The sequence below is a fragment of the Dermacentor albipictus genome, chromosome 7 (assembly GCF_038994185.2).
Source record: "Dermacentor albipictus isolate Rhodes 1998 colony chromosome 7, USDA_Dalb.pri_finalv2, whole genome shotgun sequence".
Lineage (NCBI taxonomy): Eukaryota > Metazoa > Arthropoda > Arachnida > Ixodida > Ixodidae > Dermacentor > Dermacentor albipictus.
The window spans coordinates 76126971-76146907 of record NC_091827.1 but is presented as its reverse complement, the minus strand read 5'-3'; the positions used below and the strand labels follow the sequence as shown (position 1 = coordinate 76146907).

General features: G+C 49.6%; 1 protein-coding gene across 2 annotated transcripts in view; it reads right to left on the bottom strand.

Moving 5' to 3' along the window:
• Positions 1-3547: 3547 nt before the first annotated feature.
• The window catches only part of LOC135899093 (ipis-1-like), a 48185-nt gene continuing 31795 nt past the window's right edge, over positions 3548-19937 (bottom strand). The window contains exons 1-6 of one of the 2 annotated variants that reach the window (XM_065428369.2): positions 18740-19101; positions 15284-15467; positions 9077-9258; positions 7745-8020; positions 5789-6032; positions 3548-4040 (exon numbers count right to left, since the gene is read on the bottom strand). In XM_065428369.2, coding sequence (XP_065284441.1) covers positions 3723-4040; positions 5789-6032; positions 7745-8020; positions 9077-9258; positions 15284-15467; positions 18740-19071 — 1536 coding nt within the window. In that variant the 5' untranslated portion in view covers positions 19072-19101 and the 3' untranslated portion in view covers positions 3548-3722. Of the gene's footprint in view, positions 4041-5788; positions 6033-7744; positions 8021-9076; positions 9259-15283; positions 15468-18739; positions 19102-19937 lie in introns of those variants that run through there. The other variant, XM_070522388.1, reaches the window with a different exon arrangement.

Sequence of the window (19937 nt, the reverse complement as noted above, 5' to 3'; positions counted from 1 at the left end):
CGTGGGTGAGTAAAGATGTAATATGCGTAAATGGAAACATTTTATGAAGATTTTACTTTGAGAACGCGTTATTTGCGTAGCCATATCCACGTTTTAGACAAAGCCTCTTACAACACCAGCCAACACGAACCTCGCAGACACATATACCGTCATTCCTAGACGGCACGGTGCCCCCTTAAGAAACTCCTATAGACGGTGGCGCCAGATTACCCTCTAGGTGTTATTGTGAGAAACTCTATGGCTTCAACCATCCCTCTTGCTGCGGAATTTTATGGCACAACAGTCCTATATCTTTTTGCCTTGAGGTCACCCAGTGGCTACTGCACGCAAGGCGGGCTACCCCAAAATTACAGGGAATGCTTAAAAGCATTTAGTGGATTACGCTTGTGTAATCGCAAAGTGGCCGGTGCATGTTCTGTTTTCGGGCAGGTGTCGACGCTGCCCCATAGCTTCCGCAGCAGCCCATCCTGACGTCACAATGTCTACCGAGTGAAATAGTAATAGTCATTGCACACTTGTATCGGGGATTCAATCTCGGCAAATTGGGCCAAAATACCTTTAAATTCGTGAAGTCACCGTGACACAAGTACTGGCGCTGAAGTTTCCAAGCGATATTGAAGGGAAGATATCGAACATCTTTATTGTGATAGCAGCTACACGGTCACTCAACGCGCGTTTGTCGTGCTGTCCAGAGCGCGACGGCGCATGCGCGACACGTGCACCGAGTGTTGCAGGGGACGTGATTTGCTGCAAGTGCGAGCTGAGAAGGCGGGTGTGGACGTCACGTGATCTGCTGCCTTTCGGAGGCGTGGCACAGTCGGATACCATGAACGCTCGCTATAAAAAAAAAGGTTTACACCCTTTGGGACTTGTCCCCAAACAATAGTCGTCATCTGCCTTGCTTGCGTTTACTCTCTCGAAAACTCGGCGCTCGCTAATTTCCTGTCGAGAATGCCGTGTAAAGCTGATAACGCGCAAGCCGTTCGGGACTAGGAAGTACCGTGCTCGCAGCGTTAAAGAAAGGACATGCGGGTAAGACAGACGACGCTTATTGTTTGGGGACAAAATACACCCCAAAGGGTGCAAACTTTAGAGTGTTTGCCTAAGACTAACATGACCCCCGAGGTCGGGCGACTAGTTGTTACAACGCTCGACGCCCTATCTCGAAGGTCATGTGGACAAGCGCGCGTGCCCCCCCCCCCCCCCCCCCCCCCGCTGCCGGCGCTAATCATCACGCCTTGGATGCCTCGATTTCAGCCAAGGCGGTTATAAAACGACCCTTCCTTGATGCCAGCGTTGTGGGAACTAGAATCACTATCATGGAGTAAAGAAAAATGATTTGGAGGGAGCGCGCTTTATAACCTCTACTGAAGCCGCTCCCTCCGCCTTTCCCGCAAGCAGTTCGGCGCGTTGCGCGCTGGGGATTTTATCTAGCCGGATAATTCGTGCTCAGCAGCCTTCAAGAGTGGAAGGCTGCTGGAAGGCTACCATAGCCACTGAGCAACCACGGCGGGTAATTGTGAGAAAGCATTATTTTGTTCATGAAGCCGATGTTCCCGCGATTCATGTTTTCCGAAGTGTTAACTTATTTCTACAGTAATAGCTACGTATTTTCGTGGTTTTCGTTCAACTGCCTTGGTCATTAACCATACAAGAGTGTTTTTCAGCCAAGTTCTGGAAAGCGTGACGGCGCTTTTGCACGGCTACGCTTCACCATGTTGCCGTAGCCACGCGTGTGCTATCATTGTAGTGCGGGCATCTATTTAGGGCACAACTAGTTTATGGCATTTTGTACATCACAGGGAGACTACAAAACTCCGAGTACTTGCTCGCGAATTCGCGTGCACAACATACAACAGCATGTGCGCCGCCATGCATTGTGGGGTGCATGTTCCGCTCGTTAGCATGGGCTTTCTTTACCTCGTAATACGCTTAGAATAAAGCTGCAAGCGTCTAATTTAATATTCGAACTGCAATTTTAAGCAATAAGCATGCGGTACTTAATAGCAGCCGACTTACGTGCAGTAATGTCGTATGCTACATTAAACAAAAATTAACTTATGGGGTTTTACGTGCCAAAACCACTTTCTCATTATGAGGCACGCCGTAGTGGAGGACTCCGGAAATTTCGAACACCTGGGGTTCTTTAACGTGCGCCTAAATCTAAGCACACGGGTGTTTTCGCATTTCGCCCCCTCCGAAATGCGGCCGCCGTGGCCGGGATTCGATCCCGCGACCTCGTGCTTAGCAGCCCAACACCATAGCCACTGAGCAACCACGGCGGGTCGTATGCTACATCCGAAGTCCCGCAAGGCTTCACCAGTAGTTTGCGCCACTTACTGGTTTTTGAGACTGTATTTGCCAATTTAAAGTTATAATTCCCAATTAAATCGCGAACAGCGCGCTGGTTTCTATCACAATAACTCATAGTCATTTAATTTCCGTCAACATCTCGCAACACATTCCGGCCAGTTGTCAGTCCGTTTACATTCACCGGTATACGTCCATCGACATGTTTGTATCCGAGGCATCGTCGCAGTACGACAGTACCGCATCGCGAACGTTTCCTATCAGCACGGCGCTGTTTACACAGTTCAAAATGTTTCGCTGTCACAATTCGCTCGAATGCCATTATAGAACATTTGTACGTGTCACTGTTTTGATATCACCTTCTCTAATGCGCCGTTAAAAAGACCACTTTTATATCCCAATTCGGATTCCTGCAGTAAAACACGCGTTTACAGAAAGGAAAGCGAGGTGCTGCTCACGAGAGCGCGTGACACGTGTTTTAGTCTTTGTTACGGAATAAACCGCTGATGAAGACACTGTGCTCCGAGCTCCGTTTCTGCGCACTGACCTTCACTTTCTTCTATTCCATTCCTTTTGTAATTTAGAGGTAGCTATAGTGTGGCGTTATATTTTGTAAGTAAATCTGTTATGTCGCGATTTGTTACAGTATCGCAGGTCAGTTGTACCGTGGTAACCGGCCCATCGTACGAAGAAAGTCGCAGGTCGGTCCCAATAGTGCTTGCTCAGTGTTAGCTGGGGCACACAGTGTACAAAGCGTCCCACGTAGATCTAGCTTCTCCGCCGCAAGGGTTTGCATGTGGAGAAGGCAGCTTCGCTTTGCTCCGTAGCAGATATGCGAAATTCTGCGACTGCACTTCCCCACACGTCTAGTTTGACCCACGCTGGATGGCCGGCGTCAACACAAGAGGAAATAAAGAAGGAACGCACGAGGTGGCACCGCTATCGTTGCCACCACCTCTTTCTTACGTCATCCTCGCTCTTAGCAAGCCTGTCATGGCGGCCATCTTGTGTAGGGCAACCTGATGGCGTGGAAAAGCCCACTTCCAGTACTTCCAACGGGTATAGCGCATTTGAGACACGGTACCGTGGCAACATCGACCGTCGTTCGAAGGATCCGAATGAAGAAACCTGAATCTGTAGGATCACCAGACAACTACCGCCCTCTACGAAGGCGCCACTTACGAAGGTTCCAACGAAGGCCGCTTCCCATTGGTTCGCCAATAATCCGGCAGCTGCATAATGCGATAACTGGCTAGTTTTATTATGCGAAGAACAATTGAAATACTTATTGAAGACATTGGAATATACCGCAAAAGGAAAACGAGCGAAAACGTTTGCGAATGCGGCATCGGAAAGCGATGCGATATGCGTCGCGTCGACATTACACTACTCCGTTTCTCGGGTCCATGGAATCACACGCCGACAGTGGTGACGGACCCGAGGAAGAGCACCAGGTCGGGCTTCCGGTTGAGCACGAGGAACATGAAGGGCCGGTCCACGGCCACCCTCCTGGCGACGGCGCACGCCGCCGGCGCGGGCGAGATGCCGCCGCGGCTTCGCGCGTCCGCCGGTTGGGCCCCGGCGTGGCTCACGTGAACGGTGGCCACGTGACGGACGCACGACACGTGAATGCCCCTGCCGGTCGCCGGAGTGAGCTGGTCCAGCTGCGCCTCCCCGGTGAACGCCTCGTGGACGCCCAGCAAGGGAAGAACCTGCGTCAGGTCGGTCACCTGCCTGCAGAGAGCGGCGGTGAATGGCTTGCGCTTCAACGGTCGCGAAGAAGACGCACGTTCATGGTGACGTTAAAGGTGCATTCGGCTGTTTGAAACTATAGTCGGATACAACTTTAGAAAAAAGGGGAGGCCCCGCCCAGATGACCGAAGCGGCGAAGTCACCGGCCGTCCGGCGCATGACGTCGGTCCAGAGTGCGCGCCCATTGGTGGATGCTCGTGTGCATCCGCCTCGGAGGAGTAAACGCCCCCTTTTCTCTAAAGTTGTATCCGACTATAGCTAGCTCATGCAGTGGCAGAAACTCGATGCCGTCTCGTCGAGTAAAAAAAAAAAAGCGGAGATCTAACGCAATTGTCAGAATCAATTTGGGCTAATCGCTTCCGCGAAGCGGCTACTTATATGCTATGAAAACTCAATGGGATGCGTACAATTGTCTTTATTACCATCCATCGTTCCAAGCACCCTTGGTGGCCGATTTCCTGGATCGGATCCCGCTAAAACAGAACGTCATTCGCCTCCTTTTTTTGAGGAGCTCCGGGTTGCATTGTCGGGATTGGCCGCTGACTCCCACGGTGTCCCTCTTCTCTCCTCAGCTCCTTTACCCACCCCTTTCCGCTTAGGCCTAAGAGTCGGGTTAATAAACGCCAAATTCATTCATTCACTTTCGTCCCATGACACGCGTAATCGCATGCAGTGTTTACGCTTACGGGCAGCACTGGTCATAACTTGAATATCATGCAATATTTATCTTTATGCGCTACACTTACACATAGGCGCCGACTATGGGGGCGCTCGGGGAAGATCCCCCTCGCCCCCCCCTCCCCCCACACCCACAGAGACTTAAAGTGTCATTACCAGAGCTTTGTCACCCACATCATGTGAGGTTTCTTTTGACTTGCCTCGAACTTTTCACTTGAAATTCGATTGAGGTTAATAGCTTGCTGAATCATTGTTGGCATTGTTTTATATATATATATATATATATATATATATAATCTTATGCAAGCAGTCAATCAATTAACTAATTAAACAAGCTTGATTTTCCACTGGTTTGTTTGTTTCCACTAGAGGAGGGCCCGCAAGCTTACAATTCAGAGTATTACCGTAGTTCTTGCACGATGCAAGTTCTGTACATTTGTGAAATTTTTGATACCTTTTAATGTTAAGCGCCTCAGCGTCTTGTGTCGGAATTCGGTTGGCGAAAGCCATTCCGAACCACAACCACGCAAGCCCTCCGTGTGGCGCAGAGGCGTTACTGAACTAATTGAATTGCTCAAAGTAAGATGCGTCAGAAAAACTGTAATGTACGCCCTAACCACAACCTACAGACATAAGAACGTCTGACTGTAATTTGAATATACCAGAAAATATAATTTTGTTAATTACGAGAAAACTCGAACATAAACCCCTTTTGCGGCGTTTCTACCATTCATAGGGCGGCGCGCTACGCCCGGTTCCTTGCAGCGCCACCATACAGATGGCGCTCGCCTCCGCGCATCCACGGCTCGTAGTAGGGGCCGCGTTTCTACCAGACAGCTCGCCCTCTCTCCTTCGTGCATAGCGTTCGCCGCCGGCGTTTCCTGGTAAACATTACGGTTACGTAAGCTGCAGTTGCAGGGGATGCGCGAAAAGCCGTCAGGTGTCTTTGAATGCCGTCGCGTTGCAGTCTCAAAGGCGAAGCTTAAGCGTCCTCCAACTTTTCTCTCTTGTCGTCCGAGATCAAGTCCGCTTTCGATCACAAACCCACGTGCCTGATGCGGAACTTGGGCAGCGACAGCTCGACCTCGCCAGCGTCCCTGAGTTGGTCGATGCAGCGCAGCACGAGCGGCGCGCTGAGCTTCTCCTCGAGGACGGCGAGGCCGCCGGGACCGGTGGGCAGCAGGATGACCATGCTGTTGCGCGGGTTCTCGTACGGCACCTCGACCAGCGTCGCCTCCAGCTCGGCGCAGTCGGCCGTGCGGAACGGGGCCGTGCAACGCATCGTGAGAACCCTGTGTGGGAACGCTCGTAATGAAAGGCGTGGCACGCGGTAAAAACCCTCATCTTACCGGAATCGCTTTATTCGAAATGTCGCATTGTTCGAAAACTTTCGGGTTCCCACGTTACTATGACTATCTTATCCGCTTTTAACGAAATGCTGCATATGGATGATATCAACATTATGTCCCGGTGACTTGGTTACCATGGAGGTTTGTTGTACTTGTTATTAAAGGGCATCTCTTCGCGAATCTTCTTTTTTTAGATGCCCGGCCCGCTGCGAGATCACGAACACTCCGTTCTTGCGACTTTTCCAGCAAATACATACGTATAAAGTTGTCGTATGTACAATTGAAAAGCTTATCGATTGTAGACCTGAAATATATATATTTATACGGTAGGATACGTAGGCTTTGGGAAGAAAGGCCCAAGAATAAGCGTGAGATATGTGGTTTTTGCCAACTTTGTCTCAGTTGTGACCATATATATTTAAAAAAAACCTACCGCAGTTACAGCAATGCGACTTGTGCTGGACCTTTAAAGACATACTTATCTGTTTCCCAGACAGATGCGTTTAGGAATGTTGTGTCTTCACTTTCGTGTTATATTACTTTTGAAGATAGCTTCATATAACATCAATATAAAACGAGCTGTAGCTACGCCCTCGCGGCCTTGCACTCGCTTCCGACATCGCTAATATAAAGCTGCACTCAAAGTTATGCGCCGTGCCCACGTAGAACAGTGGTCGTAATGCTCCACGCATCACGAGGCCAGGTTTACGTATCGGTATAATCTCGAGAGATGTTGTGACGCTGCCCACAATTGCGCCGCCCATCTCGGAAGTCATTTGTATCGGCACAGCCGTGGCCGGTATTGTTTCCTTAATTTCACTGATGGTTAGAAATCGGCCGTGAGCACGCATGTTTCCAAGCAGCATTCATGTTTAAGTTCTGGGGCGTTATTTCGTGCCGCAACCACGACTTGATCGTTGAGGTACGCTGTTGCGAGGGACTTTGTATTAATACTGACCACTCGGGGTTCTGTAATGCGCACCCAATGCATGGTAGGTACACAGGCGTTCCTTTTTTTTTTTGCATTTCACCACCATCGAAACGCGGCCACCGCGGCCGGGATTGGCTACTGCGTCCTCTGGCTTAGTAGCGCAACGCATATAGCCACTACGCCACCGCGCGGTTGGCTAAGCCACATGTGCATCTTCATCATTATTGTGACGAAAAAAAGCAAGGAATTGAGATGGGAACGTGGTCGTAACAGCCAGCGAAAAATACTTTTCTCGAAAGAAGCGGGGGGGGGGGGGGGGGGAGAGGAGGCTGGGCATGCAGCATTCAAACACAGACTATCTTTTTTAGGGGGGGAAGGGGGGAGCAGGAGCCCGGTGTGCCCCCTTCTCCCCTCCTCGCTATGCAACTTGTAACAGCAACTGCAACTTTAGACGATAAAATAAAGATAGGGTAACCATTTCGAGCATGGCTAGGTGACGTTCTTGCATTTCACCCCCCCCCCCCCCCCCCCATCGACGTGCGGCCGCCGCGGCCGGGAATCGAAACCATGACGACTGGGAACTCAGTAGCGTAACGCCATAGAGTGCCTCGTCACCCGCCGCTCTGGCGAGGAGGAAATCGAGGCACCTTACAACGCCATAGTCACTGGGATGTACGCGGTGGGTGGAAAGACGTTAATGCGGAGACGACGAGTGCGCCGTCACCTGGTACCGTCTTTGTCTTCTGCCGGCATCCAGCGGATGCATCCAGCGGAGCCCCTGGAGACGGCGAAGCTTCTCTTCCAGCGTCCTTCCAGACGCAGCGACGACAGCAGCACCAGGAGCGTGTCGGGTCCCACGGAACCGGGCGGAAACACCTGCTCCCGCGGCACCGAGAACGAGCTGTTGGCCCTCGCCAGGGCGTCCATGGTGAGCCGGCACTGGTGGCTCTCGTTGCGGAAGTCGCGCCGGTCCATGAAGTAGCATAGCGTGTCCTGCAGCCTGCGAGCAGGAGTTCCTTTCACGAACGCCCATTCGTTCCTAATTGGAATGGCGGACAGTCCCAATTGTAGCACACGTGGTGTCGAAGAAGCGGCCAAACATCTCTTGTGTTACTGCCCCACGTACGAGACGATAGGAGTGCCCTTCAGACAGCTTTGGGGCACCGTCCTTTCACGGAGGAGAAGGTTTTAGGCCCGTGGCCGCGTGCATCTGCTATGTGCGAGGCCACAAAGGCGCTGGTGCGTTTATTGAGATGCACCGGCCTGCGCGACCGCCCGTGAGTGACTCAGCGATGAACGCTTGTGTGTGTAGCAGTGGACACTGTGGACTCCTTTCTTCCTTTTCCTCTTTCAGTCCCTTTTCCCCCTTCCCCAATGCAGGCTAGCCTACCAGGCTCAGCCTGATTAATGTCCCTGCCTTTCCCTTCTCTCTCTCTCTCTCCACGTGGCTGCATGCATGCTGTGTGAACCCAACGGGACGATTCCAGTGGCAGCTTTAGAACACCTTCCCAAGCTACATTTTTTGCTTCTTAATTTTTTTTTCTAGCGAAGCTGCCGTGACCTTTTTCCTGTTGCAACAGTGAAGAAGACAGCGGCGGTGGAATGCTTGATATCGAATGTCAAAGAACGGCCATCAACGTAACCTCTGTCGTAACCATTTCTACTTGCGTCTCTGATGCCACCTTCTGTCCCTATAACGAAACTTTTGGGAAGGTCTCGTGACCAGGTGGATAGCGTAGAGGGACCCTGGTGTAACCGTAGTCCACTTTGTTGCTGCAGTGTCGCAAGCTGTGGTCGTCTGCGCGGCAGAAAAATTTTGGGATCCTATGGCTCAATACAACGTTTCAGTTTGTATTCGTATAGAAACAGTCCAGTTACGACTTGCACTATAACCCCATGCGCATGCCGTAAGCGAAATTCCAGCATGTCTTCCAGAGAGCATGCAGTCATGCGAATCCAAAGAAAAAAATGTTTGAAGGTGTTGTGGTTTAAGGGTCTCGTCCTCCTCATTCAAACCGACGCTCGTGCGCAGCTCGCACCAGGCGTTTTCGCGCACCTGTGGTACTGCTTGAACACGGGCACCGACTGGTCGTAGAACAGCGCCATGAAACACGTGAGCCTGAGTCCCAGGTGGCGCATCTTGGCACGCTCGAAGTCTCGGAACAGGTCGGACGCCATCTGCTCGAACCGGTCCGCCGTTCCCGAGGGGTCCCACTCCATGTGCAGGGCGCTGGCAACCTGCTCGAAACCCGAGGTTGGTGCGCAACACCAACGTGAGTCTACAGTGACTCGAATTACGGCACAAAATGTTACCGAACAGTTGACGGGACCACTCGCACGGATTCCAGAACCACTGGAGGGCATGGCAGCAACGCTTTTCCTCGCTATAGTACCGAGAGGCGAGCGATGTGCACAATTACGGATAGATCTGACAGCTTTCCACGATCGGAACAACGCGTTCTCGGTCAGTGCTCTCACAGGAATTCCGCGCAGAAAGCTTCATTTGCGCCACTCGAATTTCTGAGGTCTACGGCCTTTCGTGACAAGAGCGCCGCCTGTTACCGCAGTATAGTTAATTACGCTGTTACTTCGCGCCATAGTCTTTCTTTCTCTCTCCCTTCCCTCTCTCTCTCTCTCTCTCTCTCTCTCTATATATATATATATATATATATATATATATATATATATATATATATATATATATATATATATATATATATATATATATATATATATATATATATCTTTCCCCCCGTGCAGAGTAGACAACCGGAACCAATGGATGGATGGATGGATGTACGACTACGTTGTACGCCTACGTTGTTTGTCGTTTCCCTACTTTTCTTCCACAAATCTTCCAATCGCCTCTTACTAATCTCTATTGCGGACATGTTTACTTTCACGTTGCTCTCACTTAACCCAAGGCAATCAAGGAGGCCAGAGGTGCCTAAATCGACCGCTGGGCAGATAACTTTAAATTCTAATAAAGCGTGCTCCATCGCTTCCCTTGCTTTACCGCCAGCAACCACATTCTTCTTCTTCCTTCTTATAGCTCACTCTATAAGTGCGTATTCTAGGGCATCCTGATCTCGCTTCGAAAAGTATAGTGAGCTTCCCTTTGAGTGATCATAAATTGTTTCTTTCCTGATTTCGTTTCTTTCCTCTTAAGTAGTTACTCATAACAGGATTATTTTCCACTGCCGCCACCCATGAGATTATCTCAGCCTCTCTGACTTACCGCTTGACGTTCTTTGTTGCCATGTTGCTCACCATACATGCCGCATACTTGCAGGTAAGCTTCCTAGTTCTTTTCCTCCATTGTGAATCAATGTTTTTCCTGTACAGATACGTCAACACTCTCCCAGCCCATTTACTTTCTTCCGTATTCCTCAGTCGTTCTTCATACTCAATTTTACTGCGAGCTTCCCTCACTTCAAAACTAGTCCAGCCCATATCACCCTGCACAGCTTCATTTGTAGTCTTCCCGTGAGCGCCCAACGCGAGGCGACACACTGACCTTTGGTTCCCATCGAGTCCTGATTGTTCCCCTGGTTTAAAGCAAACAATCCATTTCTTAAAGTCCTGGAACCATTACACATTTCCACATACCTCGGAGCACCTCGCACCTATTGTATCCCCATAGCGCTCTGTGCTTCATTATGGCTGCATTTCTCTTCCCCTTCACTGTTATTGTTTTTTCCTGTGTTTCCATATTTCCATATGTCTATTGCCTTCGTTTATCCATATTCCAAGGTATTTATATTATGTTACCCGAGGCATTTCCTGGCCCTGTATCGCCACTGTCTGTTCACTGTTTTCATTGCATACCATAATACCTGATTTTCTAACACTAAATTTCAAACCTAAGTTGTTGTCTTCCTGTCCACAGGTATTGGCCAGACGTTGCAAATCACTTTGCTTGTTAGCTAGCAACACAATGTCGTCCGCATAAAATAAACCTGGAAGCTGCTGCTCTACTGCTGTACCCACCTGATTGTATGAGAGATTAAACCCGATATTGCTTCCTGCTAGAGCCCTCTCCCTCCCCACCATCTATGTCATAAACAGCAGTGGGGATAAAGGGCACCCCTGCCTCAGTTCCTTGTTGATATCAACTTTATCCTCGCTCCTCATCCCTTCCCATTCAACGCAACGGTATTTTCTAGGTAAATCTCACTCAAAAGCTGTATACAACCGTCGCCTAAGCCTTCGGCTTCCAAAATATCTCACAAAATATTGTGGTCTACGCTGTCATATTTACGCTCCTGTAATGTCTAAAAATGCCACATATAACGGCCTCCTTTCTACTCTGGACATTTCAATACACTGAGTAAGGACAAATAAGTTAGCGTCCAGACGCCTACTTATTCTGAAGCCATTCTTAAGTTCTCCCAAAATGCCATTATTCGCTGCCCATGCTTGCAGCTTCAATTACCTACATTACTAAAAGGCAGCAGCGCTAAAAAGGAAGACACGGACGGGGACAGGACGACAAGGACGAACGCTGAACTTCCAACATGATTGTGAGTGCTTCACGAAATTATACGCGCTGTCCGAGCCAGGGGTTATCGTCTGCGCATGCGTAAATATGCCAGCTCTTTGTCTGCAGGTGGGATGGAGGCCATGCTGATACATCCCTCCCCAAGTCTATAGAGCCGTTCGGATTCTGCGATTTCCCGTGTCCCGCGAGTTTTACTCTTCTTGATAACGGAAGTGTTTTCAAGGTTCGGCGAACAGTCCTTCCAAGTCACACAATGACTTGCCAGTAAACCTTCAAGGTTTTTTCCTTCACGCGCATTTTTCACGTTGTTTGCGTGCTCAGTTTAACAGATCTCTCATTTTGGCCAACGTATGCTTTTCGCTAAGAATAGGGGCGACCTTTGAACCAATACAAATTCCTGAGTTCTGCAGAAACACTCCATGTCTCTACCCAAGCAGCTGTCAATCTTGCTCAGGTATAAATATCACTAAGAATAGGGGCAACCTTTGTATTGGTTCAAAGGTTGCCCCTATTCTTAGTGATATTTACCTGAGCAAGATTGACAGCTGCTTGGGTGGAGAGATGGCGTATACATTTCCGCACCTTACAGGGATAGACACCTCGTGCGCATTCAACAAAACACCGCCTGTGCTTTGTGACGCAGTCACGCTGCTGTGTCAACCCCCAAAGCTTTGACAGCCTGTGGGGGGTGGGGGGGGGGGGTCAGAGAACACGACCTGCACGTCTTAACGCTGGACCTCCCTTTTCAGATTGTGCCATAGGGTGTGAATGTAAGGCATCACAGCTACCTTCTGCCTACGCTGCGCGCGAGCTTCGCACGTTCGCGACATTGTGCGCGTCTTTTTGAGAAGGCCCTCTGCGAACGAAGTGAGGAGGTGTTGAGGCTACCCGGGGCTCAGCTATCCTTCGGCTTGGTGAATGAAGGCATCTGAGAAACAGTGCGGACGAGATTTGCCAAGAGCGTTTTTTAAGCACAACGTGGCAACAGCTCGTTTAACGAGATTAGTGGAGGCGAACTTGAAAGGCAGAAGAAATTTGTTGGCGTGCGATTCATAGCTCCAGCTGCTGACACCAACACGTTTAAACCGGAACCCGACATCTAAAAATCTGATTTGGCCATTGACTGGGAGTTCGTGCGTTAGTTCATGTGGGCTCCTCGCACCTTTGAACATAGGCAACACCCTTTTGCTTTCACATTCGATAACCTGCGCTTCACAATTTAAAACAACCAAAAAATCATCGACAAAGCGGAACACCTTACGAACATTCTTGTCTGTGAGCAAGGCATGTATGAGACGATCGAAATGTGGAAGTACTAAGTCACCAAGAACTGGCGCGATGCAGCACCCAATGCATACACCCTGCTTTTGCAAGTGTGGTGTCCCTTCAAACTGTGTGCACCGCATTTGCTATCGGGATTATTTCTGTCGTTCCGCGATCGCTTCTCGTATCTCCCTGTTTCGCCAGTTTTTCAATTTCCTTTTTTCCTTTCCAAAGAGCGTGTTGCTTCTCCTTCCGCATTTCTGTCGTTATTACACTTACAAGTGCTCACTATATTCTCACTCTTTGCTTGACCAGTTCCTCCTCGACTCTTGTGCCTCTATTTGCTATATTTTTCAACGTTCACATTTGGACTGGCCATTTTGCGTTCCTTGCTCTCTTTCCCAACTACATATCCCATTTTCAAAATGATGCGTCTATGCTGACCGTCCTATGCTGCTACACGCTTCCTCGTCAATGACCATTGCTCTCAACTTATCATGAATTCCTTCTGCTATCAGACAGTAATCAATGGTTGATTGCCGGTTTCCCACTTCCCACGTGATCTACCCTTCACACTTAGGCCCTGTATTCACGATAACGAGGTCATGTTGCTCACAGATATCTAGCATGGACTTCTCATTGTTGTGCGTATAGCAATCCCCTATGTGGGAAGTCATGTCACCTAACAGGATAATTTCGGCATCATTGCCGAAGCCCTTATTATCGCCACTTAGGCATTCCACTAACTCTTGATTCTTCTCAATACAATTATTTCTGGTCAACAAATACGTTACGCCCAGCCAAGTGTTCTTTCCACTCATTGTACGTGATAACCAAAGGTGGTGTTGACATTTTGAATTTACTCTTTTCCATTTGGCTCCCTGGAGCCTTAGTCTCCAAGGTGCGTTTCTGTAACCGCATACACCCCTATTTGTTCTCTATTTAGCTGCTCCTCAATCTCTACCCACTTTTCCTTTCTTCTGCCACCCTGCATGTTTATCTAAGCTATATTTATGGTGAGATGTCTTTCTTGTTCTCCTCCTTTTTTTATTGGCGGTGATGCTATTCTGAGGTTCCCCTAGGGGACCTTCTTCATTACTACCTACTCTGGCCTCCTGAGCGCCAGTGGGGTCACCAAAAAAGCAACCGCGCGACCAGCCAGTCGCAAGCCCACTTTTTGTCCACGCGTGTGATTAAGTGGATCCCGTCTCGCTTAAAACCACGACACCTTCTCACTTCCCTGTTCACTTCTACAACGTCGGAACCTTTCTCTCGGCTTATTGTTCATATAGTTTCATTATCAGCCACTACGGCTTCAAACACTCTTTCTTCAGCACAGCAGCCCAAAGCGCTACCCATTGGTCAGACTACCATACCACTCAGACTCAGACTACCCAGTGACCCAGGTAGGCTGGAAAACGGTTCGATGCACGCAAACAAACAAACAAACAAGCAAACAAACAAAGACGGACAAATAGATAGATAGATAGACAAATAGATAGATAGATAGACACATAGATAGATAGATAGATAGATAGATAGATAGATAGATAGATAGATAGATAGATAGATAGATAGATAGATAGATAGATAGATAGATAGATAGATAGCTAGATAGATAGATAGATAGATAGATAGATAGATAGATAGATAGATAGATAGATAGATAGATAGATAGATAGATAGATAGATAGATAGATAGATAGATAGATAGATAGATAGATAGATAGATAGATAGATAGATAGATAGATAGATAGATAGATAGATAGGCCTGCCGTCGACGGGGGTTCCCGACATTCATTTGCCGCAGACTCGGCTTCTTCTCGGCATTCTGTGCAGCGCAGCGTTGGGCCATACTGCGTATCTTGATAAGAAGTGTGCAACGGACCACGGCGATGAACGCGCACATAACCTGTCAGCCCAAGCCGCGGAGAAACGCGACACAGCGCCACCACCGAGCTCAGCATCTAAGGTATCTAAACCTAAACCTCGGGATGCGACAAAAAAAGCTTTCGCGCGAAAACGCGTGCGTCTCGGAGCACGCTGGCGTTCGGCTGCGAACGCGCCCAGCCGTTCACCTCTTCTCCCTATATATCTTCTCCCTCCTCTACCACTGCCGCCACTCCCGTCTCCATACCCGCTTCTCCGGCCGACAGGAGTGACGTCAGTCGTGACGGAGGCGTTGGCCAATCAATGGGCGCTCTCTCATGGCTCTCCCTCTCTCCCTCTCTCACCCCTCTTTGCATTCCCTTTTCCCCCTGTGCAGCGCGGTTGAGGTGTCCTCTACGGAGAGACGGTTACTGCGATGCACTTCATCCCATATTTTCAACTCCCTTCTATTAAGAATCTCCTCTCATGGCTTTCTCTCCTTCCGACCTTCAGCGTTCACGCGCTGCCCTATTCCTCAGGCGAGATACGTTTAGTGATCCATGCGAAACGGCAGAAAAAGAAATAAGGAGTACCGGATGCGCACTCGGACTGGCAGCTGCGTCACTCACCTGATCGTACGTGTTCCCGCTGGCCCCCCGCAGCAGCATGATGAGTGAGCTGGCCACGAAGAAAGGGGAGAGCAGGACGTTGCCCTTGAGTCCCGTCTCGCGCAGCTTGTGCTGGAGGTCGATGGAGAACTGGAGCAGGCAGCCACTCAGGTCCGGAGGAAGTCTGAACAGCAGCCGCTGAAGCCTGCACGTCGTGTGTGCGGTACACGATGCGGTGCGCCCGTTCACGTCATACGCGACCATACAAATACCACAAGTGACCCCAATTTTTTTTTTGGTCACATAAACTGGGGTTTTACGTGCCGAAACCACGATTTGGTTGTGAGGCACGGCGTAGTGGGGGACTACGGATTAGTTTTGACCACCAGGGGATCTTTAACGTGCCGACACACACACACACACACACACACACACACACACACACACACACACACACACACACACACACACACACACACACACACACACACACACGCACACACACACAAACACACACACACACACGCACACACACGCACACACACGCAAACACACACACACACAAACACACACTTGACGTGGTTGTTTGTCGTTTCTGCAGCTGGAACGTCTGCAGGTGTTTTCAGGACATTTCATTACGAGTAGCTGTAGCGCAAAACAAGACGAAACCGAGGAAGTAAATAGGCCGGGCTCTAACTTCCAACTGTGCCCAGCTACACACAACGGAGCTGAACCTCACAAAGCGCATGCGGCCGCATGGAGATCAGAATAAAAACAAAAGTGGTAGGGAAGAAGTCGATCCACAGCGACCGAAATCGTGAGTTGTGACATAGTACGTCACACGAAAGCCAAATTTGCGCGCGATTATGCTTGTAATTTTCCCCTTCCTCTTTAAGTTTTGTTTTTGTTTTCGTTCCTTCTTTTCTTTCTTTATAATTTTTTTTCTTTAGCCGTCATGACCGAATTACTTGCTCCAGTAGGCGCCGCCATGTGCGATCACACAGTGACGCATCCAAGGTCGGGTCAATGAAGGTACACTGACGCGCAACTGTCCCCCTCTCTCATAATATGGTAGGCTTCAAGTGCGATCCTTTTCTCTCTTTATTTATGTTTGTCTAGCTGTCCAAAATTTCCGCTTATGAATTAAACCAGGATCCGTGCATTCTGCGCTTCGTCCTTCATTCGGAAAACACTTTCAAGCAGCGGTTTGCCATGTTTCTGACCCAGTAACGCTTCTCGGCGCATTCACCACCTGATGGTTTATTTTCTCTTCGGCGCATTGACTTAAGTGTGCGCCCATTCACATAGCCTTGATATGTTGGCGATAGAGTGAGCGTAAGTTTGCATGCGATTTGTGGTGAACGTGCATATAGATAACACGCGTGAGAAACTTACTATGCCAGGGAACTGCGCTACTCCCTTTGTCACTATGCAACGAACGGTATACTCATTCTTGCCGAATTCGTTCAGGGGCTGAAGTAACTTCTTTTGAGGTAAGCGATACGACACTGTCGGAAGAGCGAATTCCTCTCACCCACGAGGTGCGCCGTCAATCGCGAAATGCCGGCCCCACAGGCAGTCCTTACGTAGCAGTGGTCGGTGGGCCTGGTCAAATAGATTCATTCCATTCCTCAACATGCCAATCACTATATAGATATGGACACGTCTTCCATTTGCCGTTCAACATCTTGCAGCATGAATGGAGTAGCAGAGCGTTAGTGAATACTGTTAAGAATGGCGAGCTGCAATGCAAGATTGCCACCCAGTTACGACCGGGGAACAAGACACGCATCCCCCACTCTCCGTCGCTTCAGCTAGGATGCGTTCGATGAAGCGGGGTTTGTGCTGGCACCGCCGCCATCCTCCAGCCCCATCGTCGTTGTGATGGAAAGAGTTCGGCGGGCGAACGATTGTGCCCGAGCTCCCCAGCGCGGACCTGATCTGCTACGCATGAGCGAGCTGCCGCGGGAAAGCCATTTCTTGTTGCTTCCTATGCGCCTTCCGGGACGCAGGACAACGAGCTACCCACCATGGCTCCGAGCTTCCCGGAACGGCGCCCCTCTGACGTCGGCGCCGGACATTGGAATGTGTGTGCCAATGTGTGCGTAAACTGTTCTGCGGGGCGGCGGCAAGTTGACAATGAGTAAACGAACGTTCGCGTCACCTTGTATCGCGGGAGGACCGAGTGTTTAAAAACTGCTGTGGTGCGAATGCTGGACGCACTTCTCTCGTGCAGTCATGTTGGACTGACACTCTTTTTCTCAAGCAGTCATGTTAGACTGATTTAATTACTGTAAATAAACCCATATTCCTCGTTTTCGATGAGAAGCAGTTCTTCGCTTCATCAACGTCCTCAGCGTGGATAAGTTGGACGACGGCATGGGCCAGCTACCTTCGAATTCATGCCGGACTCCAATCTTGACAAAGGATCACGAGCGATGGGATTGAGCCCCCAATCCTGACAATACCCAGTTGCATTTCCGACAGCAGGGCAGAAGCGCTATTGGTCTTGGGTTCCTACGCGTTCGCTGAGACTTCGAGTACGATTCCTTTCTCTTCGTATTGATTTTTGTCTAGCACATTAGTGTTGTCGCACATTGGGATACATCCACGCGCTTCACAGTGGACAGCCACGTGCGAATACTTATCCTTGCTTTGCGCTTTCCTCTGGTGCTCTCTTAACCTATAAAGGGAGCAACGGCCCGTCTGCCCGACATACGTATTCATACGCGACAGGGGCAACTGCTATACCACATTGACAACGCTTGAAATAAATGTGTTCTTGTGCTTAACCTCGCGACCTGCAACGTCTTTCCTGACTGCTTTTCTGTATTTTTGTTTACCAGCCCATCAAGACGGGACGAAATGCGATCTGTATATATACTTCACTTTAAAAAGATATTAATTAAGAATGGTGCAACTCTAGACCCGATACAAACGTCACACTCTTTCGGATGTCCCTCTCGCAATTCCTTAACCAGAACGCGCGTATGCATGCCTCAGACAGCCTTGAGCAATCTTGCACGAGAAATCTAAGAGACCCTCAATCAGCTGTACCATCTCTCAGGGTCTCTTTCAGTTCTGGCCAGCGTTGAAGACAGTCTACCTTTATTGCCAAGGAGAGCCTCAAGCCCAAGTAATGGAACGCATGTGGTAGACGTCTCTGCGACTTGAGGCTACCTCGCGTCAAGAAAAAGCCAAGAGCACATAATATCGCTGCGCTTAATACTTAGCGTGCGCGAATTAACTTACGCAAAACGCGGCTTAGCTTACATCGAGCGCAAAAGAAAAAAAAAACGTGACCACGCTTTCTCGTACGCAGACGATCGACCTCTCCGTCGAGTATCCGAGCACTCTGCTCAGCCGCCGCGTTGCTCGGACAGGCGAAGCATGAAACATGCTGCATCGTTCCCCGCACTTCCACGCCGTCCCCGGCGCCAGCGCCCCCTTCAAACCCCGTCGACGACGCCGTCGTACCTCTCGCTGTCGTTGCACGCCTCGGTGGTGTTGTGCTCCGAGGACGACAGCTCGTCCGCGTAGGTTCCCGAGTAGCCGCCCCACGTGTTGGCCGCCGACGCGAAGTAGCTCGACGTCTTGCGGGGGGGCGACTTGCCGCGCTGTCGGCGGCAGCGCGGGTACGGCCCAAAGTGCGTGAGGAGCGAGCCGCGCGTCGTGCGGGGCTGCTCGTCCTGCGGAGAGGTGGACGCGGTGGACGAGGCCGAGCGCACGTCGTCGACGGCCGCCGTCCGCGCTGGGCCAGCGGTCGGGGCCGCCGCCTGCGGGACGTCGGGCGACCGCGGCTGGAGCATGATGGCTCGCACTCCTTCTTCCTCCTCTTTCTTTAGGGAAAGCGAAGCTGCGGGTTAGTAGTTGTTGTTGTTGTTGTCCTGAGTGGCCGTGGCACATACCCACAGTGGGGGATTGGCCAAGAATCGGGTGGTTTAATTAGGTGCATAAAGTATTTCTGTGCTGTGGCGCGCACCCACAACGGGGGGATTGGCCAAGGAGTGCGGGCGGCGTACTTAAACTAAAACGAGGTTAAACGAATCAATAAAATGCAGAAAAGAGAAATCATACGCAACAATACTTGAAGGTGAACGAGATAAAACGCGGGATTTGCATTTGCAAGAAAGGAAGAGCTTTCTTGGACTCTACACTGGGAAATGGCGGGGTATACATGCGGGGTCTTTCTTTCTTTCTTTTTTTAGCTTCACCAAATTTCGAAAAATTGCCCATGGCATATAACACAAATCTAATCCTTGACCTAAATAACTTGATCAGGAGGCCACAACTTTAACGAGAAATCAAAATACTTAATAAAACAATTGACATAATTATTTTAATTAACGTTCGCATTTATTAACATTATGGTCACAATTTCAATCTGCAAACCGGTTACTTTTGTGCTTCAATGAATAAAACAACGTTTTCTTTAAAAAGTAACTGGAACGCCAATGCTTTCCGTCGCACACTTTAAAATTTACATATCGAAACTGGTGCAGTCCTGATCATTCGTTCGAAGTGAATACGTCTTCCGAACTCACCGGCTATAATTCGTAGATTGAAATAGTGGCCGCAATGTTAATAATGGAAAAGCTAATTAACATACTTATGTTAAACATTGAATTACTTATTTTGATTTCTCGTAGAAGTAATGGCCGCCTGATCACGTAAT